This window comes from Gymnoscopelus braueri, assembly GCF_963280865.1.
Source record: "Gymnoscopelus braueri genome assembly, chromosome: 16".
Taxonomy (NCBI): domain Eukaryota; kingdom Metazoa; phylum Chordata; class Actinopteri; order Myctophiformes; family Myctophidae; genus Gymnoscopelus; species Gymnoscopelus braueri.
In genome coordinates, this window is record NC_137616.1 from 32,283,590 (window position 1) to 32,307,632 (window position 24,043).

At 42.6% G+C, this 24,043-nt stretch overlaps 1 protein-coding gene across 1 annotated transcript in view; it reads left to right on the top strand.

Moving 5' to 3' along the window:
* Positions 1-22,407, top strand: part of tnfrsf21 (tumor necrosis factor receptor superfamily, member 21) — a 60,583-nt gene extending 38,176 nt beyond the window's left edge. Inside the window, exons 4-6 of the mRNA XM_080453988.1 lie at positions 3,275-3,540; positions 16,759-17,044; positions 19,261-22,407. Coding sequence (XP_080310114.1) covers positions 3,275-3,540; positions 16,759-17,044; positions 19,261-19,490 — 782 coding nt within the window. The 3' untranslated portion in view covers positions 19,491-22,407. The remainder of the gene's footprint in view (positions 1-3,274; positions 3,541-16,758; positions 17,045-19,260) is intronic.
* The last annotated feature ends 1,636 nt before the right edge of the window (positions 22,408-24,043 follow it).

Here is a 24,043-nt window from a genome sequence, read left to right on the forward strand (position 1 = left end):
ATTTAAAAAAAGCTGTGGCGGATAGAAAAGGTAAGAAAAACTTTAAGTCCAGAATTCTCCTTTAACTAGATTTGCTGAGGACCCCCTTTGAAAACCTCTGGACTAGTGTTTTCCCATGTGTGTTGTGTGTGCATACACATGTACAGTATGTGTCTCTAGTACATGTTTGGGAACACATGTATGTACTGTATGTGTACACATAACAAGCACGTGTGTGTTAATTTGCTACTCTATGGTGCTTGAGAACCGGATCTGTTAGATTAAATGGATTCCTGGAGCTGCAGCAAGTCTCCTGGCCTTATGACCTGTCATTTAACCTGACTTCTGAGGACTAAAAATATCACGTGCAAAATTAACATTGTCTCCAGGGACTATTTATGGCTTGACTTTTCAAATAAATCGGTACTTTCAGCTGCCTTAAAACTCTGAAGCAAGTTTCAAGTATGCAGATTTATCTTCATACTTGGTACTGGAATAAATGGAATCCAGTTGCTTCCTTCCTCAAGAATCAAACAAATCACGGGATGCTTTGGAAAATTGTCAGCAGTAATGCCAAGTATGCTTTGAGTCATTCTCTGTGGGCTAAACATGCCCAGACCACCTTTATGGTCCTTTGATTAAAGACTAGGCTGTGTGTGTGCGTGCATGTGTGTTTGTTTGTGTTAACATGGTGTATATATAAATTGTAAATCAAAGTTTCTGTTTATCCAACTTCGCAGTTGTAGCAACACAGCGCAGAGAGATGTGTGTCCCCAGTCCAGCAGCATCTTATTTTTAGTCATCCAAGTTGTCTCGATGGACCGCAGAGATCATCTTACTGTGTAATGAGGAAAGCACGTGTCCTTAAAGGAGCACTTCACCCCTGGAAGAAGTTCCAGGGGTGACCACAGGGGGGACCACAGGGGGACCACAGCGTATCACTGCCTATAACTTCAACTCCCAGAATGCTTTGGTGCCTTGTGGCAGGGGAGGTTCCATGTGGGTGTGATCTCCAACAATAACATCCACACAGCATGCCAGTGTCGCCATGTCTGCTTATTATAAGCGGCTTCTTTCTAAAATATAGTTGATATTTGGGCTTGTTTCCAAATGTTTTGATTGCTGTTTAAACCAGTGGTTCTCAAACATGTTCATGTATTTTTCCACAGACCCCCATCTGAAATTATAATTTGTGGCAGGGAGCCCCTAACAAATATGTGTCAAAAATATTCCACATTTTGAAAAGCAAATAAAAATATTTTGCAAAAAATCCACATTTTGGACTTTTTCCCCCTCAAGATTTTTTTGTAAATAGCAGATCTACAAGCTCACAATGGGTTGCGAAGCGTTGTGAGCTTGTAGATCAGCAATTTTCAAATATATAATATCCCATGTCTAGGTAAAGTGCTCTTGGCATAGTTATTTTTCTTTTGGGCTTGTTTTCATAGACCTGGCTGCTTATTTCTCTCACAATATCTGGCAACACTGGCTGTCCTCGCAAACGTTCATCTAGTTATATATTATGTCCAAGGATTCGTTAGTGATGTCATATCACTGGGACATATAAGTATCTTCATGCAGTTTCACTTCCGTGTCGCATAGTATTGACATCACTGTCACATCCTTGGTATTATGATCCTAGCCTTTCGTGACGGTGTTTGTTTACCAGCGCTGCTACTCCACGCTGTATTTTTTTTTTCAAGCTTGCGCTTATGAAACACTACACAGGATTATTATTTCATGTCAACATTCAAGTACAACTATCAGAAGATAACTCAGGTAAAGTAATGTCTCACTCTGCAAGGGCCGCTGGCCGCAGCTAATGGGAGTGGCCGAGTGGCGAAAGAAGGTTGAACAAAGTGTTACGGACACCCCATTGGGGCTGTCTTTTGAGATGGTCTGACTGAGACACGCCGAGACATGTAGTGCGGAAAGGAATGAGACCAATCTCTCATGATGCAAATAACGTCACGAATATTGCGAAGATTACTAGATATCTAAAAACACAGATTATTCACAAAAAAAACCCAGGATCTTGTTTCTTGACTCCTAAACTTCATTAAAAGACCGAAAACTTCTTCCAGGGGTGAAGTGCTCCTTTAAACTGTGCCTCGTGACATAGAGACACATATAGCTGTAGCTGGACACAATCGCACATGTACATACAAACTACTGTAACTATAAACGGAATCCACAAGTACAAACGTCATTCCATACACATCACTCTCCTTCCCTCCAGTAGGGGCACGCTAAAGCTGGATGCTGTGTTATGTTTCATACCTAGGATCAAAGGAGGTCTAGCACACTCACACACCCTTTAAAGGCAGGTGCTGAACTCAAAAGAGACATTGATCAAAAGCAAAAGACGAGTTTGCACGCTGTAGCTCCCTTCTATGACTTTCTTGTGGCATCCACCTAATAAAAGTGTCGAGCACTCTTCAAGAACTGCAGTCTTTTGCTTTTGCTCGTTTCATAACCCACATTTGCCCAGTTGAACCAGTGATTCAAAGCAAAATCAAATAATGAAATCTAGGCCTTACATTGAGACAGAGGCACAGGAACGTTTTGGCAGTGAAGAGAAATGACACAGGTCCCAAGGCAGGAGTCGAACCCAGGGTTTTGCATTTGTGTGAACTTTTTTTCGTAAACTGTAAACCTCATGAACCCTGGCATAACTATTCTGGGCATGTCATAATCAGAGGTGTGAAGTAACTAAGATCATTTACTCAAGTGCTGTACCTAAGTACAATTTTGAGGTACTTTTACTTTACTGGAGTATTTCCAATTGTCTATACTTTTACTTCTACTTCACTACATCTCAGAGGCAAATATTGTACTTTTACTCCACTACAATTATTTGAAAACTTTAGTCACTAGTTACTTTGCAGATATAAATTATTACATTATAAAACATACATCACCTATTTTATACCTAGGCTATTTGAAAATAGCCGATCTACAAGCTCACAACACGTCGCGGTGCGACGCGTTGTGAGCTTGTAGATCTGCTATTTTCAAAGGTTTTAGTACTTTAACTTTTCGTATTTTAAGTACATTTTGATACCAATACTTTTGCACTTTTACTCAAGTAAATTTTTAATTCCGGAATCTTTACTTGTCACAGAGTACTTCTACATTGCATTACTTTTATTTAAGTAAAACATTTGAGTACTTTTGCCACCACTGGGAAAAAAAAGAAGGGGCCATGCACAGACCCCCTGGCGGGCTCTGGTCAAGGAAGTACAGCAGGGTTAACCGCTCCATTCTCTCCCTCTCTCGTCCCGTCCCGTCACAGGTGTGGACATTCTGAAGCTGGTCGCAGCCCAGGTGGGCAGCCAGTGGATCGACATGTACCAGTCCCTGGCCAACGCCACCGAGCGCGAGGTGGCGGCCTTCTCCAACGGCTACTCGTCGGACCACGAGCGGGCGTACGCGGCGCTGCAGCACTGGACCATCCGCGACGGAGACGCCAACCTGGCCAAGCTGATCAACGCCCTGCACCGCCAGCGACGCATCGACGTGGTGGAGAAGATCCGCTACGTCATGGAGGACAATCCTCACGTAGGTGGAAGTGTGTGTGTGTGTGTGTGTGTGTGTGTGTGTGTGTTTTTGAGTGGTGCCAACCACTCCTACGCTTGACTTTGTCCTGGTGTCCGTCTGTGTGTCTGTCTGTGTGTCTGTGTGTCTGTGTGTATGAGCACGGCCTCTCTGTATGTTGCCAGCTGCGGCTGATTGCAACACAAAGATGCAACCAGTAATTACACACACACACACATACACACACACACACACACACACACACACCTTTGAGTAAAAATACTTAAAATGAGTAAAAATACTTAAAGTGAGTAAAAATACTTAAATATTAGTAAAGATACTTTAAAGTTCCTAAACTGAGTAAAAATACTTTAAATGAGTAAAAATACTTAAAATGAGTAAAAATACTTAACAGATGTTAAAATGAGTAAAAACACGTACAAATCTGTAAAAACATTTTAAAGTACTTAAAGTCTTACTTGAAGTCATCAAAGTCTGTAAAAAGCAACTAATGAAATGAACTCATGAAAGGCACCACTCTCTTCACACTGGGTGTGATTTTTTGCTCAGAAAATAGATTGTAGATAGATGTAAATAGATGCTCGGATGGAAGGAGGGCTGAATTCAGAATGGTCATGACTGTGTGTGCGTGCATGTGTGCTTTAGGTACATTTATTTCGACTCTAGAATGTCCATTTGATCAGTGTGTGTGTGTGGGGGTGGGTGGGGGTTGTTGCAGGGAAGCAGTTAGTTATGACCTTAACAGTCTGCGCCATCCATTTCGAGTGCTGTCAACACCTCTCCAGAGCACAGGGAACATTGGGTTCTGTACCCTGTCCTCTTGTAATATTCATTACCGAAGATCTTCGAGGTAAAGCTCTGGGAATGCCTCGATAGACGTAAAGGAGAAGCAGCTTCCAGACAGTATGACTGTTCTTCCAGATCTGTCGTCATGCCCCCAGTCCCTCATTACTTGATAACTAACGCTCACTTCAGAATTTATTTTAAATAACAACACTTCAAAATAGAATACACAGACACCCAATCATGCACGCAGAGGCATACACAAAAAACTATTACTCACTCACGGGACTACACACAGACGCGTCCTGTGTGTTTGTGTTTGTGTGCGTGCGTGCGTGCGTTGTGTGCATAAACATTATGCACACAACAGCTGCACACACGCACACGCACAGACACACACACACACACACACACACACACACACACACACACACACGCACATGCACATGCACATGCACATGCACATATTGGAGACAGAAGAGATTAGCCTGATAAAACTACATCATTCATCAGCATCCTCTTATCCTCTATCTATCCATCTATACTTCCCTCCATCTATCCATCTCTCCTCCCTTCCTCTTAGCCTGCTTCCTAACTTTCTACCAGTTGATCCGAATCAAATTAACACTTGTGTCCTTGATGGCAATTTCCAAGGTTAACGCAGTACAGTCCAAAGGCTTGTTCTCGGACACATGGCAGCCAACTAAGATGTCTGTCTCGGACCATGTCGTAATTTCACCTGTCACCGCTGCTTCATAATCGACGGGTGATATCTGAGCGTTGTTTATGTCTCTAGTTCTCTCTCCTGGGTCGATAGCAGATGAGATAGCGGCTAATAAATTGTTTGCTGAGGGAGGATCGTTTAGCACACGTGTGTGGAGGGGCGCACGGCCAGACTGTAGTCACGTGCCGTGAAAATGACTTCAGATACAGCGTGTGTGTGTGTGCGTGTGTGCGTGTGTGTGTGTGTGTGTGTGTGTGTGTGTGTGTGTGTGTGTGTGTGTGTGTGTGTGTGTGTGTGTGTGTGTGTGTGTGTGTGTGTGTGTGTGTGTGTGTGTGTGTGTGTGTGTGTGTGTGTGTGTGTGTGTGTGTGTGTGTGTGTGTGTGAGCAACAGTAAGAAGCAGAAGGATAAAGAGAGGATGAGGAAAATGAGAGATGAGAGGAAGAAAGGTGTAAAGAAAGACAGATAGATAGAGAGAGCAGCATAGTAAGAGGAAACTAGTATCAGACAGACAGACAGACAGACAGACAGACGGTGACAGGAGCACAGAACACGTGGGTCAGATATATGTAGGCATTTAAAAGGTCATCCGGTATTGATCGCCACACAGTGATGTCAGGTCAATGTGACTGCCTGTTATGTAACTGTTAACAGGACTTTGACAGGGAAAATGTATTCTCAGTATTGATGGCAACACCCTAACGAACATCAAAACAAAAAATGTGTGGTTTCCGCAGTTTTGAGCTCTTGATGAATTACCCTGCATTGTTGTGCTGCATAGCACTGGAACTCAGTCCTACTCGTCATATTTTTTGACGGTTGTTCAGGTGCCTTTAGCACCCACGTGCTGATGCCGAGCACAACCTTCTGCACACCACGTTGACGTTGAAGGAATGCGGACCATGTTGACCCAATGTGCAGTTCTCGCTGTAAGGTTAGGCACAGTTCTTTTGGTTAAGGTCAGGGGTAGGGTTAAGTTTAGATGTCACGCAGACTGCGTTGTGAGTCTACAGGGTCAGCATTCCTTCTGCATTTCGATCGGTATGCACATACCACAGTATGGCTTTCCTTCTCTCTTCATTTCCTGCCCTTTCTGTGGAATGACACAGACAACAAATGACATGTCATGTGTTTATGTGGCGGGTGTTTGTGTCCATCATTGTGTTTTTGCTGTCCAGGAAAGTTAGTCAAGTCAATTTAAACGAACAATTCTTGATCCAGCGGTAGAGACACAGCGGTGAATCAGCCTTCATTTTATGGAACTGATAAGGCGTGCCATAAAAATAAAAAAAAGTAATTTGAAGCTGCGATCACACAGCGACAGTAAGCTAATCTAAGCCGCTCTGTGGGTCGGTAGGTCCAAAATTTAAAGCACAATTGAGACCTGGTCGCAGCTTGTCGTCACGAGTTACGGTCTTGTTATATTACAGAATGATCAACTCTTATTCATGTTACTGTGTCTACCGTTAGGGAAAGTCTTGGAGGATGCAAGACGTATGTTGAACCTTGTTACCTAGCAATGTTTTCAAACTCACATTTTGAGCTCACAGCTTTTAATTCTTTGAATACTAGAAATCATAATTATCATTTTTAATACGCTCAGTATGTATGTGGACGAGACAATTCCTCATTGGATCAGCAGTTATCCTCACATGCTGTAAGTACTTTCTACGGATCTGGCATAGCGGTGTTCAGATATGTAATTAATGAACGGCCGTCTGCTGTGCTGCTTCGCTCAGCTAGCATTCCTCAGTGTGCGGCTAATGAATGGATCATGTCGTTGGACTGCGGCGGGCCGAGCTGGCACCCTCAAGGAGGAGTGAATGATGGAGGGAGAGGAAGAGGGAGAGGAAGAGGGAGATTCAGCGAAGGTGTTGGAGAGAAGGAGGGAGAAAGATTAATGAAGGAAAGCGAGATAGCTTGTCTAATTAATTACTGACACTCAGCATGGCCCCTCCCCCCCCCCTTCTGTCACGCCTGGATTTAGCAACGATCACCCTGTTAAAAAATGATTTTTTTCCCCCTTGAAACACGCTGGGATCAACTCACCATCTCAACCCTACAGGCCAGGAGATGATGATGTATTTATTTGTCTATAAAGGAAATGACAGCATGTTACTAATATCCACATTTTTTATAATATTTTATATTAGCCCCCCCCCCCCCTATTTATTTTTAGCCCCACTAGCGGCTGGGCTCTAAGGATGGTCCAGTTGGTCCGTCCGTCCGTCCATCCATCCGTCCGTTCGGCCGCTACTGATTTTGGTGACTCCTGTCTAGTGCCACCCTTAGGCCAAACTGTATAATTGCACACAAGACATCTCAGAATCCAGAGGGCAGATTGTCATGAAACTTACTGAGCACATATATGCTCACTGGAGGAGTGACCTGTGTGACCTTTCTTCCAGCAGGTCAAAATGTCTAGTTTTCATATAATATAATATGCATATTGCAGGACAAACTCTACAGATTTTCCTCTTGGGCCACCCTTGGGACCGAATTTGGGGTTTGTTATAAGGAGCAGCACGCCTCTAGGGGCTGCTGGTGGGGCTTTTAGTCTCTTAGTCTTGTTAATTGTTGTGATCTCTTGTTATTTAATAAACTGCAGCGTATTGGCCAGTAATGAACAGTGGGTGTCTTCCTATCAAGTCATGTTAGATTCTAGATTTAGATTGTTAGAGTGGATCAGCGTACAGTACGTGTCTTGTCTAGAGGAAGGTAGAGATCCCAATCAGGCTGCAAAAATATACCCCCCCCCCCCCACACACACACACACACACACACACACACCAGTGGTGGGTTCTACCGTCAGATGCTGTGTACGTCGTACACCTTGAGAGATTGTTTTCGTCGCCACCGTACACCTTCAAAAACTGTTCAAAACAGCGTGTCTGAGACGCTGATACGCTCTGATACGCTAACTGCCCAAGGCTGGGGGGCAGCAAGAATGTGTGGGCTAACTCTGAGTTGATGGCTTATCATGTGTGAAGCTATTGTCCTTGAGGTGATAAGTAATGGCTGCGACGGAATTCACACATTAACACATTGACCGCCGGGCCCGTAGTTCTACGGGCCGTTAAATCCAACGGTTAAGCGCCGATCCCGTAGCCTACGGGCTGTGGTGCTTTTTCCTTTTTTTCAATTTTTTTTTTTTTTCAATTTTCTAGGGGGACCATTTTCAGTGTAACACCACCCGATGTCGACCGGAAGTGCGATCACGTTTTTTGTTTCCCGTCTGTCTCCATTCTAAGTCGTACACAAAAACCCCTGTAAAAGCCCCTGTAAACATGTAGTTTTTCATCCTCGCATTTCCCATGTTAACTTAAACGGTCAGAACTCAAACATGGCGGCTCCGTTTGACACGTGGTCTTCACTGGTAGAAGCAGTGAGATCTCTGCGATGTTTACAAACAGTGCACAGCTCAATCTTAAGGATTTTAACAAGATCTGTGGCGACGTGAAAAAAACAAAAAACAACAATAAAACGTTGGCACTGGTGAGTACATTATGAGATTAACCTCTGGCGGTCAATGTGTTAACAATGCCTTGTAGAGGAAGCAACGACTTGGTCGGTGCCTTAACCAGTGTTGCCAGATATTGTGAGAGAAACAAGCAAACAGGTCTATGAAAACAAGCCCAAAAGAAGCGAGCCCTTCGCCCTTTAAACATAATACATTGGCTATTTGAAAATAGCCTATCTACGCCTAGCCTATCTACGCGATGCAACGCTTTGTGAGCTTGTAGATCTGCTATTTTCTTTTAAAGAAAAATTAAAAACATTTGGAATATTTTTGAAACATTTTAACAACACACACAAATCTTGTATGGGGTCCCTGGCATAACATTATTTTCAGATGGAGGTCCATGCAGACAGACACATATTAATTTGGGGGTCTTTGACTTGTTTGAGAAACACTGGTTTAAAACAACATAGGAAACAAGCCCGAATAAGCAACTAATCTTTAAGAAACAAGCCCTAAAAAAAAACTCGCACCGCGCAACCACCAATACACCAACTTTACAGAAAAACAAGCCCAAAGTCGCTTATAATAAGTGGACATGGCAACACTGTACCTAACCTGGGGAACTTCACCAGGCTACTTCACTGCCAGTCAGTCCATGTGGAGTGGACGTAGAGGAGATAGTCTCCCGTTTGACCACTTGATCACATTATAACTAAGAGTATCTGCGGCGCGAGAGTCTGATGGATAAATAGATCTGACCATCGACTCTCTCTCTATGCATCTATTTATAGAAATCCTTGCGCTCTTACATGGTAATAATCGTTGCGTTGCATTGAAAATGCATCTAAGCTTGGAAGTGGTTGAGCTCAGGTGATCAGACATCAGTAAGAAAAATCAGTAGAAAAGAAAAATCAGTCCAAAGCATATTGCGTGTGGGCCACACACGAGCGCGCAGCGCGCGAAAAATTTTCACATTCAATATTTTTGTGGGCCACACACGCGCGCGAAGCGCGCGTGCAAATCTTTTACATTTAATTAATTATAGACGCGCGCATGCCGTGCGTGTGGGAGGCAGGGAATAATCATATACCTTCAAAAAAAAACTAGAACACAACACTGACACACACACACACACACACACACACACACACACACACACACACACACACACACACACACACACACACACACACACACACACACACACACACACACTCCCAACATTCCATCGTGTGCACCGACCAGTCTCACTTTGGGAGTCTTTAAGTTTAAAGAGACTACATTTTTTCCACTGAGGCGGGATCGTGGATAGTTCATTTCAAACCTGGTATCATGTCAGGAAGAGCTTTAACTCCTGACAGATGTTTCAAAACATGCTTTGGCTTGCTGTTTCCCTTTGGAAAAAAGCTTTATCTGGGAAGGGGAGTCGACAGGGCCACAGCAATTTGAGTGTTAATTTAACACAGAGAGTGTACACTCGCTGTGTTAAATTAACACTCTGGATTTTGCTTTGTACCAAGGCGTGCTTTACATGACTTGCCTGGCCTGAACATATTAAATGCTATAAATAACACCCGTAACATAATAGAAATTAAGTGGCTTTGTTAAATACAGTTGTAATTGACTTTTTTTGTCTTACATTTCTGCCACTTTTTCACAATTTGAAACATGAACATAATTCCTGAGACTCCAGCAGTTTTCATGCACAGAATATATTGTACGTGCAGAGGATTTATGTGCAAAATTGTCTAAGATTGGGTGATATATAAGTTTTTGTCGATTTCATCTGTTTTTGGACTGTGCTGGGAAGAGTGTAGGAATGGAACCAAATGGACACTCTTCGGACTCAAATTAACACTGGAGGCTTTTACTGTGTGCAGGCTGATCAATCCAAATGACATTATAAAAATGACACATACGGAACAGCACTGTTTTGCTTTCTGTCACATGAGAGCCTCGAGAATCAATTAATCGTGACCAATACACAAGGCCAAGAGTGATTTATTTTGTGAGGAAATGCACTTTGTGATTCGTGTAATTACATTTATTCACAGGAGACACAGTAACAGAGTGGCACACAGAAGCCCATCATCAGACATCATCTCTCTTTTCATTTCCTCCATTATTTCTTTCCAACTCTGAGAGTTGGAAAGAAGAGTCCATTTGGTTGCATTTCGGCTCTCTCAGAGTTGAGAATGGATAAATTAACACTGAGACTTTTACTGTGGATCCTCTGAGGAGAGAGTCGGCCAGTTCGAACAAATCCCCACTTCAGATAAGAGTCAGCGCTGTCCTTGTTTCCCCCTACAGCCACAGCGATGCACAATGAGACCCAATTTCCTCTGTAATTGAGTGTTTACAACTCAGGTCCCGTTAAGACTGACATGCATGATGCAGCACAACTCTGCTTTCCTTCCAACAGTAAATAATAATGACATCATTAAAACGCAAACCACATGCTTTAATATCCCGGTAAAGGACCGATTCTTCTGAGAAATGCCTGACTGTGATTCATTTAAAAGATGTTTTGAAGAGGCCGACGCTCCGCAACCCCCTCCCTCCCCCTCTCCCTCTCTGTCTCTCTCTGTCTCTCTCTGTCTCTCTGTCTCTCTGTCTCTCTCTCTCTGTCTCTCTCTGTCTCTCTCTCTACTGTATTTGTGAGGAGATATCTCTAATCTTCACTGGATATGTGGGCGAGTGGCCCAGGAGGCAGTTGCAGTTGAACAGAAACAGATCTGTTTTGTTTTGTTTTGTTTTGTTTTGTTTTGTTTTGTTTTGTTTTGTTTTGTTTTGTTTTGTTTTGTTTTGTTTTGTTTTTTTGATCATGTGAATGTTAACATTGAAGGCTTTATTTATTATCACACTGAATCATACCAGAACTAGAAAGAATGCACTCAGTATAGTGCAGGGTTCCCCAATTACTTTTCCCCAAGGGCCAAATTATGTCTTGGGTATACCAAGCCGAGGGCCGGGGGCATTTTGCCGAAATCGTGCACGCGCACGTGCGCAAAATTTGTACACTGTTATTTTAGGCCTGGGATTCTTAAATCCTGTGTTGAGGGTCACACAAGGAAAAAATGCACTCTGGAAACAATAAGTTGAGAATCAACCATTTACTTAAAATATTTGGTTGTTACAGTCTGCTTGAAAAGTAATACAGATTAACAGCAGCCATTTGTACATACTGAAAATCTAAATAAGTCCAGAATCAACAATTTACTTACAGATGTGTTTGTTAGTCTGCTTGAACAGTAATACAGATATTATTATTTTCTTTTTTAAAGTTTTTTTTTTAGGACAGGGGTCGTCGCGGGCCGGACAGTTGCCTCTCGCGGGCCGCAAATGGCCCACAGGCCGCCTATTGGGGAACCCTAAAGTGCATACCTCTGCCAGTGGTATGCAACTGTCAAGATATGCCATTTCCACTATGATGAATATGAGCGATTAATTATTCCGTTTTGTCCCAGCCCTTGATTGTGACCGTGTACTATGATCTTTTTGATCCAAAAGTTCATCACCTCTTTGATAGTGCTAATTCCCTTCAAGTTTCATGATGATCTGACCATAAATGTTTTATCTTGACCTTGACCTTGATTGTGACCTTGACTTTTGACCTTTTCAACCGAAAATTAATCATCTGTTTGAGGCAGGCTACTGATCTTTCCCTCCAAATTGTATGAAAACACAGCCATCTCTGTTCTCGCCTTCTCGGGTTATTTAGCTAAGAGACAAACAAACGTAATGGGGTGGAAACATAACCCTTATCCAACTCCGTGGGAGGACGTAACAACAACTCAACGTAAAGTAGAAATTATGATCACAGAAAAGAAGAGAGAGTCTCTCTGTTGCAGTAGATCTACGATTTTAGCTACTATTTATATTTAAAATAGAGTCTCCAGGTTGAAAGTGGTTAATTCACATAGAATTAATGTTAACTATCTGGAGATCTATGTACAGTATGTATTTCTGCAGGAGACTGACAATAATAATGGCTCTCCCAGGTTGCCATCTTAGTAGCATCTTAGTTAACACATTGGGTGCCAGCATTTTTTCATAACAACTTACGTTGGGTGCCAGCATTCTCCCCATTGACTGCGCTTTGCTGTTTAAAGCTCTAGACTCCACAACAAGCAAATCCACGTAAAAAAAAGCATTCATTCATGTAGCGCGAGGACCCTGGCTACAGCCTGGAACCATAACATTTCACTCGCGAGTTACAATGGGGGGGGGATCGCACATCGTGCAATACCGGTTTTCGCCACCGGAAACAGATTCGGAGATATAGGCGTTTTAAAGGAAATAGACAGGAAGCGGATGGGAGCCATGTTTTTGTTTCCGGTGATCCATTTGGCCTATCCTTCTTAGGATCACAATGGGTACTCCCAGAGCTGCTCCAGCCCCGCCCGTGTGGAGAAAAACGAAAAAAACAAAAAGATAAAAAAAACAGTATATATACTGTTTTGGCACTCCACGTCACTTTTTGAAAAAAAGTATATATACTGTTTTGGCACTCAATGTGTAGCCCATCTCTTGGGAGAAATTAAATCTCATTTGAGAGAGATTTCTTTTTTAAATCTTTTGATCTAATTAATTAATGTGTTTGGTGTGTTTGTTTCCGTCCCCTAAGACCCTAATATCTAAACTAGGCCAACCCTCCACTGACACATGCATACACATAACACACACGTGCGTGTGTGGCCTTAGTGTGGCCTTAGCCTCTCTCCCCATCAGGCTGTAGTGCTGTGTGTGGTGACTTGAACAATCAGCATCCCCACCAGAACCTAAGTGGTGGAAAAAGTACTCATATTTTTTACTTAAGTAAAAGTATCAATACTGCAATGTTGAGATACTCTGTTACAAGTAAAAGTCCGGAATTCAAAATGTACTTGAGTAAAAGTACAAAAGTATTGATATAAAAATTTACTTAAAGTGCCAAAAGTACTCAATATGCAGAATGTCCCATTGCACAAGTTTTCAAATGTATAAAAATCTTTTGAAAATAGCCGATCTACAAGTTCACAATGCGTCGCATCGCAACGCATTGTGAGCTTGTAGATCGGCTATTTTCAAATCGCCGAAATGTATATAGGGCTGAAGTGGTTACTCTATGTTTTGTAATAATCTAGAAATCAAAAAGTTTTCAAATAATTGTAGTGGAGTAAAAGTACAATATTTGCCTCTGAGATGTAGTGGAGTAGAAGTAAAAGTACTGCAAATTGGAAATACTCCAGGAAAGTAAAAACACCTCCAAAGTTGACTTAAGTACGGTACTTGAGTAAATGTACTTAGTTACTTTCCACCACTGTTCTTGAACAATCAGCATCCCCACCAGAACCATCTCATTCTCTCTCCACCTCTCTCTGTCTCTCTCTCTCTCTCTCTCTCTCACGCACACGCACACACACACAGTGTACAGAACCTCCTGGATAGGTGACACCGCTCCCCTGCAGTGAATGACTAAACGGTGAATATCACACCATCGTGGGGGTGTCTGGTGTCTCAGCCAGTTAGTGGATCATAGCGCACATTATAAACTTTGTATCTCCATATTTCATCTTTTTATGCTTTGTCCAGAAACAAATGCCATGTTTTATACTTTGTCATATGACATTGTCACACAAAAGCGTGAGCTTGTAGATCTGCTACTTTTATTGTCGCTACTTTTCAAAGGTTTTGCATGTGCGTGGGTGAAATGAGAGATCTTGTGAGGTCATGTGAATCCAGCGTGGCTTAAGGGGACACCTCGCTGTCCCCTGAGGGCTGCTAAACTTATCATCTTGTTCTCCCTCATGGGTTCTGTCGTCTGTGTTGCTTTTGTGTCCACATCTGCTCCTAACACTGTCATTAGTGGCATCTTCTACTGCAACTAAGTTTGCATGTAACGGTTTGTATGCCATGCAGGAATGCCTACTCGTGTGAGAGACAGAAAGAAAGAAAGATTGAAAGAAGTAGAGAAAAAAGAAAGCAATGAAGAAAGGAAGAGTGAATGAGAGAGAGAGAGCATGCTGGCAGAGGCTTCCAACCCACATAAGCTACCAGTTTGGCCTGACATTGGGCAGAGATCCATACTAACCGATAGGGTTCTCCGCACCCAATGCCTTTCCACATCATGTGTCCCATCTAATCAAATCAAGCTAATGACAATGGATTGCCAGTCATTGAAAGTCTCTCGCTGCAGGTCTGGGGTGAGGCCATATTCCCCCTCAGTGCACCGACAGAGTGTTGTGTCCTCCCGTGGCGTCTATGCGATGACCTCTCTGGTGCTGTGACCCGTCTTTAGGCACGAGATTGACGCACACTGGCAAATGAAAGGACACAAACAAACAAAAGTGTACAGTGTACAAACCAGTTAGGACCAGTTAGGACTGGTTCAGAAACCGCAAGGGGGTGGGGGTAAGAGAATTGAGGATGAAAAGACGAGAGAGACAGAGAACGAAAGGATGAAAGAAACCAGAAGATAGAGGGGAAAGCATGGGAGAGTGGGAGGAAGAATGATGGAAATGTAGACAAGTACACATGTTTAGACAAACAAAGATGGAGGGGAAGAGATGGAAAGAGACAAAGACATTAGAGAAAGACAGATACTGTGAGAGAAATACACTCTGAAAGAAAGACAGATACTGTGAGAGAAACACAGCATCTGAGGGAAAGAGATAATGTGCAGAAAGACAGATACAGTTCTATAAAGAAAGACATATCGGAGAGAATGACAGATGCATTGCATGTATCCTTATTAGTCAGAATCCAGAGGAGAGAGACCTACTCATCTCTTCCTTGGACCAGTATAATGCTGTGGTGTTGAATGACCGTCTAATGGACCCTGTGCAGTGCATACCAGTAAATACCAGTAGATAGACACCAGGGCTCAGTGCGACTCACATCTCAGCAAACTCTCTGTCACACACCTCCACTGCTGTGTGTGTGTGTGTGTGTGTGTGTGTGTGTGTGTGTGTGTGTGTGTGTGCGAGAGAGTGAGAGAGAGAGAGAGTGAGTGAGTGAAAAATACACAAAGATTCTGTGTTTCACATGTGGGTGTTATGTGAAAGAGAGTCTCTGACTATTAGTGGGTTAGAGGTAGAATTTGTGAAAGAGAGTGTGTGTACTTATGTAAATGTATGCGTGTGTGTGTGTGCGTGGTTTAGTACAGAGGTTTGAGCAGAACTGAGCCATCCAACCCACATATTGACGTGCACACACACACACACACACACGCATGCACGCACGCACGCACACGCGCGTGCACACAGCCACACACGCGCTCAGAGGATCAGTGTGTTCCCTAGCAGACAGAGAACACTGCATACTCAGCCATTGTTTCCTGGCAATGACGTTTGTCTCCCTTTCTCTCTCCTCTCACTTCCCCTCTCCAACCTCTTCCTCTCTCATCTCCCTCGTTCCCTAAACTAAACTCCATGCTGTACCTCCCTGTCTGTTCTTTGCATTTTGCCACCCTTTCCTCGCTCCCCTCCATCTCTCCCTCCGCTTGATCCCCCTCCTCCTCCCTGGCTCCCTCCCATCTCTGCTTTTATTTCTTACCATTTGTATCAACCCCCCCTCCTCTCCATCTCCCCATACATCTCACTATATTAACCCATCAAGACCTGGGACGCATCTGTGTCATTTTTTAGTTTGAGCTAAAAAGCATTATTTTACACTTTGGCTATTCAAAAATAGCAGATATACAAGCTCGTAGCGTGGCACCGAGTGCCGCGCTACGAGCTTGTAGATCTGCTATTTTTGAAAAATCGTGAAAATGTGTGCAAATCTTTGAATATGTATATTCTTTTAAAGCAAACATTAACTCAAATCTTTGCTTCTGGGGGTCCCTGGAACAAAATATTTTGAGATAGGGTTCCGCGGCCAAATACATATCATTTTGGGGGTCCTTGACATGAAAAAGTTTGAAAACCACTGATATACAAACATAAATCTTTCAGAAAACCGTTTAGGATTTAGAAGACATTTTGCAGAATTGGAACCTCAGGCCTCAATGGGTTAAATTGTGTTGTTGTTGATGATGCTGGTTGAGACCCCAGCAAGAGTAGCTGCTGTAACAGTACAGTACGCTAATGGGGATAATGGATCTAATAAATCTCTCTCTCTCTCTCTCTCTCTCTCTCTCTCTCTCTCTCTCTCTCTCTCTCTCTCTCTCTCTCTCTCTCTCTCTCTCTCTCTCTCTCTCTCTCTCTCCCTCTCCCTCTCCCTCTCCCTCTCCCACCTTCCGGCCGTCTCTCTCTCTCTCATCTCCTGCAGTTTGACATTAACCAGCTGTCGACCACAGTGAATGTAAGCCAGAGCCTCAGTCCCATCCACAAGCCTCTGGAGTCTCCAGGGAGCAGCGGCGGCTGCAGCAACAGCAGTCGTGGGAGCAGCGTGGTCGGGGGCGGGGCCGCCGCCGGCGGCGGCGTTGCCGTGGAGCAGTCGCCGGTGGACCGCTCCAAGGGCTTCTTTCCCGACGAATCAGAGCCGCTGCTGCGCTGCGACTCCACCTCCAGCAAAGACTCCGCCCTCAGCCGGACTGGCTCCTTCATTACCAAAGGTGAGCCAGGATAGGATATGACAGTGGTTCTCAAACTTTTTTCATGTCAAGGACCCCCAAAATTATATGAATTTTCGCCGCGGACCCCCATGTCAAAATATTTTGTTCCTGGGACCCCCCGGAAAGGTTACAAATGTTGGCTTTAAAAAATATTATATTCAAAGATTTGCACGATTTAAAAAAAAAATAGCAGATCTACAAGCTCATAACGCGGCACAAGTGTATTGCTTGTGCTTGTATATCTGCTATTTTTTAATAGCCAAAGTATAAAAGGTGGTTAAAATGATTGTGATGCTATATTAATACTATATAATAGCTGGGGACCCCCTGGAACCCCCCCAAGGACCCCTGGGGGTCCCCGGACCCCACTTTGAGAACCAATGGGATAGGACACACGCATACATTCAAGACAAGACAATACTTAAATATACACCACAATTAAAACACCTAGCAACCGACAATAAAGACAAGTAGTAATTGAATTCTATAAAAGGTATGACTATTACCTAATTCTAAATTTAAAAGGGTCTGTAAAATAAAGCAATGTCCTCTCCACGCTCGTGGAACGCGTTTGTGTATGCTTTCATGTGTGTGCATGTACGTATGTCCATGGAAGCTATTAGCACACCGAGTCCAGCTCATCCAGGCGCCTGCCTTTGTGTGTCTTCATGTAGTCTCAAAGACAATGAGAAAACATTTGAACAAGGCAGTAACTGTGGCGAGTTGAGTTCCTTCTGGCTTCCGCAGTGAGGTCGCTCAGGGTGACAGTTCAGCGCACTTTGCCACGTTATAGTAGCTTACGTTGATTGGTTAACTACTGCCGTATCCGCCCTAGGTTTGATATCAGTTATCACATTCTCAGTCCTTTTATCACTCTCCTCACCCAGGGCAAATAAAGTCTTGGTATGTGATAAAGTATAGCATACTGTAATATGCAATAATTGTAGGTATTGATTCTTTGCATCCCCTTTAAAGCTTTCATGGTATAATTAAATTGAGGAAGTGAAATGGCGCAAGTGAGAGCAGCATATTCCCTGCTCTTGCATTAACAGTGGGCCCTGTTTGGCAGGCAATCCATGTGTGTGTTATAGACTGCACCTGTCGTCAAGCAGATGGCAAGTGCCGGCAATGACGACTATCTGTGATCAGTAAATTACTGCACTGTAAAAATTGTATATCACTCCTTTAAGTCAAAACCAACAAGGACAAGCACACCCGTCCACACCCCCTAAACACTTGCCACATTCACCAGGGGCCTCCTGGGACGACCTGACAGACAGCCTCGAAAGAAGCCATTTGCAGTGACTTTGATTCAGAACATGCCAGAAGCTTATATAATCCTCCATTTTAAAAGCGCCTGCACTCCAAGGCCCCTTCTGAGACAAAGAAGCTGTTTAATGAATATGATTAAACAGTGGCCTGCATCTTTAATCTGACTACGGTCAGATTTCTGATGGCCAGAAAATTTTAATCGGTTCTCATCTCAGAAGCTGGCTTGTGTAGATATGTTTCTAAAAAGACATAACGGATTTGTAGCAACAGAGTCACATTTTCAAACCCTCTGCAATTCATTCAGACACTTCACGTTTGTGTGAATCATATGCTGTGTAGGTTCAAGACACGTTTTCATTCCAGCAAAACACAATACTACACTTAATTATTTACGTCCCTGTCTCTGGATGAAGGTGTGTTAATTAGTGACCTCATCTGGTGTTGGAAATGTAAGCCTTCCCTCAGCCCTCCAATGACACATGATGATTGGACACTTAACTACTGCTTTAAATGATGCTAGGCAACGTTGGCCTTGTATAAGGGGTGTGTGTGTGTGTGTGTGTGTGTCTAGTGCCCCCTTCTGGAAGTACATTGAGTCACATCTTTAACCCATTAAGACCTGAAGCCGATTCTACATGTTTCCTAAATCCCAACAGTATTCTGAAAAACGTATGTTTCTATATCAGTGGTGCTCAATCTTTTTCATGTCAAGGACCCCCAAAATTGTATGTATTTGGCCGCGGACCCTCATCTGAAAATATTGTGTTCCAGGGACCCCCAGAAGCAAAGATTTCAGCTAAAAAAATTCGCTTAAAAAAATATACATATTCAAAGATTTGCACACATTTTCACGATTTTTCAAAAATAGCAGATCTACAAGCTCATAGCGTGGCACTCGGTGCCGCGCTATGAGCATCATCCTCCCTTTCCTCTCCCACCTGCAGAAAAAAAGGACACGGTGCTGAGGCAGGTGCGTCTGGACCCCTGTGACCTGCAGCCCATCTTCGACGACATGCTGCACATCCTGAACCCAGACGAGCTGCACGCCATCGAGGAGATCCCCTCTGCCGAGGACAAGCTGGACCGCCTGTTTGAGATCGCCGGAGTGAAGAGCCAGGAGGCCAGCCAGACCCTGCTTGACTCTGTCTACTGTCACCTCCCCGACCTGTTATAGTTGGGTGGGGTGGCGGAGCAAGGCCGGGAGGAGACACAAAAACATAAGGGAGAGTCAGTCGATTAAAGATGGGCTGCTTGTTGCATAATCCGCAAAACATTCTGGGATCAAAAGACCAAGAGATGTCTCATTCTCCAATTGATTTGTCTTTCCTTTTGGTCAAAAATCCCCCCCCCCCCCCCCCTTGTCTAAGGAAGACCAAATGAATCTCTGTGGGGTTATTTCCTCCCTAGGCTGACCTACCTGTCACCACAGTCCTCTTTACCATCCCATATCCGTATCATATTGCCTTCTGGATATCCAATATAACGCTTTCAGCTCTTCAATTCTCTACATGAGGCCTGGGTACCCTGGGTACATTGTAAAGGCAATGTAGATGAAAAATGCCACCATTTTGGGTTCATTGTGCAATTTAAGGGTTTCATTTCAAATGGCTCTGTATCCATTTGGGGGGATGTTCATTCAGCTAATGTTCATCGCACACAACAAAACATTAACATCCTCTAAATTGTTGCAATCATGTTAGTAAAGGACTGGGTATACTGTAGGTATCAACACTATTCTTGCAAATTCTTGGAAGATGAATCAAATACACCTCAGCTAAGTTCAAACCATATAAATTATATATATGTATATGTATATGTATATGTATATGTATATGTATATGTATATGTATATGTATATGTATAATGAAGTCATGTGCCTGATGTTGTAAAATCACTATTTACAAACCCCTCCACCCTCCACCCCTGTTCATTCTTCTCTATCTTTGCTGCCTACATCAGTCTCTTTGCGCCATAGCTTGTAACCACTCTGCCAAACCAGCAGGGGTCAGTGGTTCTCAACTCCAGTTCCAGGGACTACTGCTTGTTTTCTCCTCTGCTATACTAGATAGGTTAACTGAATTCACCAGGTGTGCCAGGTGTAAATTAGCCCTGTGAGTTGAGAACCACCGGTCTAGGCCCTGACTTGCCTCCCTGCAAACAAAGCACTGTATCCTGAATATCAGATTAATGTTGAATATTAATTTAATTAATATTCAATATTAACATGGAATATTCACTTCAATATTAATGTCAATGTGCATAATGGTATGGTATTTAAATATTAGATTGATATTGATTAATCTAATTTTGAAATATATTATTAATATTATGATCGCTCTGAGAGATTTGTTTAAATGCCACAAACAATAGCAAAATATCAGGGGTGCAATGCTCTCTACTCGGCAACCAAAGTCTACTACTACAATATTAGATTACATTTCTGATATCTGAATATTCTATTCAGATTGGAATAATCTAGTGCTGAAATCAGATACATGGCGTTGCCTTTGAACTCTGATACAATTTACAGGACCGGTCGGGGTGGGTGAAATGTTCTTTTCCCTGGCCTGTTTCTCTGGAACCAAAGCTATATATCTAAAATTTAAAAAAGGATGTTTAGATACGTGGCTTTGGCAGGTTTTAACACTGACGGAACTCATGTGGACAGCACGCAGTAGAATCCTCAGTGATAATTTATCCATTTGTAACTCGGAGAGAGTGTACAAAGTGTAACCGGGTCCGTTTGTTTACATTTGTATACTCTCGAGTTGAATGAACAGAACACTCAGGATTGTACAGTGTACGGCGTACCACACTTACTGTTACCAGTACGCACACTAAAGACTTAAGTCACTGCTAGCTCCTCGCCTCAACAATGTAGCGTTGAAAAAGTGTTCTTGATACATTTTGATGCGTCATGTCTGTGTGTTTTTTATTGTTATTATTCAGACACAGAGAGATTGTGTGTGTCAAGGAGAGAGAGACGCTGGTGATCGGTTCTTTTTCATGCAGGTGTATGTCACTACATGCTCAATGTGATACTAGTATGTGTAACAATATTGATGCACTAAATTCTGTTTCTTTTTTTTCTTCTGTTGGAGAAGGATGAATATGACCTTTTCTCATCCTCTCTCTGCCACTTCATTGACTTTGTTTTTAATACCTTTAAATGCTGTTAACTAACTTTTTTCTACATTTATTTGAATATTTTTTATCATTTATAGTGTATATTTGTTTTGATTACAGCAATGTACGGTATGTTTTCCCGGGCATTCAGACTTTTTTTTCCCTGCTTGGTGTGATTTTAAGAAAAGAAAGGAGAAAAAAAAGACCTTGCCAGGGATGTAAGATATGCATACTCCATTACTCTACTTGAAATCTGTCTATTTGTGGTACTTGATTCAAACAAGGCAGTAAACTTAATGTACTCTCAATATTTGCTTCCGATTTCCACGTTCTTAAAATAATAATCAGAAGAAGAAAAAAAAAGAAAAAACAACCACTACACAAGGCACCACCCAAAAAAAAGAAACAAAACTTCAAAGATGATTTTGCTCTGACGCATGTTGGCATTGAACTATAACAGGCGAGAGCAGACGAGCATTGGAACCGTCTTTTCTCACCAAGCCGGTCTTATCAAGCTTACCAACTCACCGATTGGCCTCGGATACTTGGGAGGAATTACTCATCCCTGGATTTTTAGCTAAAGTATTCCAGAATGATTGAAGAGTGAGGATTTGATTGCACTGCTGCAAACACTGCAGAAATGATGGGACGTTAAGAGTGGTGATAAAAAAGAGAATTGTCATTATGATGGTGGTTGGTGATGAAGACGATGATGATGATAATGATGATGATGATGATGATTCATGAGCTTGCTCTCTCCATGTTTCTATGGAGACACTCCAAGTGCAGGACTTGAGAACTATATATTTTCTATATATATGATTCTAAGAGGACAGGGGTGAGGTTTGAAATGCACATGCGCTCCGCCCAGTGGCGGTTTTCATCGAACTTCACACGTGTAACCAGTATGTTTACTACTATGTAACCTCTTAAAAAACAATTAAAGCTCAACACGTTTGTCATAACACTGTGGGTTTAGTCATTTTTGTAACAGATTTGTATTTGTATTTCATTATTAAAAGAATGGCTTGAAGCTGCATGGTGGCTCAGTGGTATAAGCCAGTGGTTCTCAAACCTTTTTGTGCCAAGGACCCCCAAAATGATAAGAATTTGGCCGCAGACCCCCATCTCAAAATATTTAGTTCCAGGGACCCCCAGAAGCAAAGATTTGAGTTACAAATGTTCGCTTTAAAAAATATATATTTAAAGATTTGCACACATTTTGTAAATCTTTCAAAAATAGCCAAAGTATAAAATATGGATAAAGGGGTTAAAATGATTGTGCTTTATTAACACATTTTGCTGGGGACCCCCTAGTACCCCCACAAGGACCCCTGGGGGTACCTGGACCCCACTTTGAGAACCAATGGTATAAGTTGCCACCTCACAGTGAATGTCCTATGGCAAGATTTGAATGATAATATAACATTCATATAAAAAATTAAAAAAAAGGATATGGGATTCATAGTGATATACAAATCTGATTCAGGGCACTTGAAAATCTTTAAAGTCTTCACGGTCCACCCATCTGACCACTTAAGTTAAGTAGTCAGAAGGGTGGGCCACGTGCAGTAAATAACAACTTAAAGCATACATTGGTATATACACTGATGTACACTTTCAAGATTTTTAAGTAGGCCCTGATGCAGAAAAGGTTGGGAACCACCCATACCCTACCCCCAGGCCTTCCCCTAGCAGGTTCTCTGTTTATTTAGTTTATGTTATGCGCTTACTCTCTGGGTTTGCTCTCCTCTTTCGACTCGTGTATGGTAATTTGATCAAGGGTGGCATAGCTGGCTTATCCTATCACTACATCTCTACAGTATCATGTTCCATAGTCAGGTGAGCGATGGAGGTCATGGCTAAGACAGTTACCATAGGAGTTATTCCATAGGGGGGTGGGAACAGACAGGCAGAGGTTTTCTTTCTGTGTTAAGAATTCAGCTCCATGCATGTTTATTTGTAAAGCCCTTAATCACTGTTACAGTCTCAAAGGGCTTTACAGATCAAAACAGACACATTTTGTGCATATCTGAGATCACCAGATCAGATTCTGAAGTTTAACACATGCACAGTACACAACAGCCTTAGTGTTACTGTGTGTGTGTGTGTGTGTGTGTGTGTGTGTGTGTGTGTGTGTGTGTGTGTGTGTGTGTGTGTGTGTGTGTGTGTGTGTGTGTGTGTGTGTGTGTGTGTGTGTGTGTGTGTGTGTGTGTGTGTGTGTGTGTGTTGTGACTGTTTTCCACCAAGCCACAGGGGAGTTCCTATTCAGCAATACAGTAGCCTACAGAATAAAGGACAGCGTTTGTTTCCGCGTGTTTCAGCGGGATAGGCCTACTAAATGAATAGTCTCAAAACAATGCACACGGTCAACACGGAAACAGTGATTAATAGCGAGAGAATGTCTTTACTATTATCCTACACATACAGATCATATGAGTCACTGTACAATTTGAATTTATCATTCTGCTCATTCAGCTGCTCAGAGCTTTGAGAAGACTTTGAAAAAGCTGTCTGTAAGCAGGCTTCTACAACTCACACAAATGTTTAAACCATAATTTAGGCGTTGAAATTGTATTGTTGGCTCTCTTAATGTTTTCA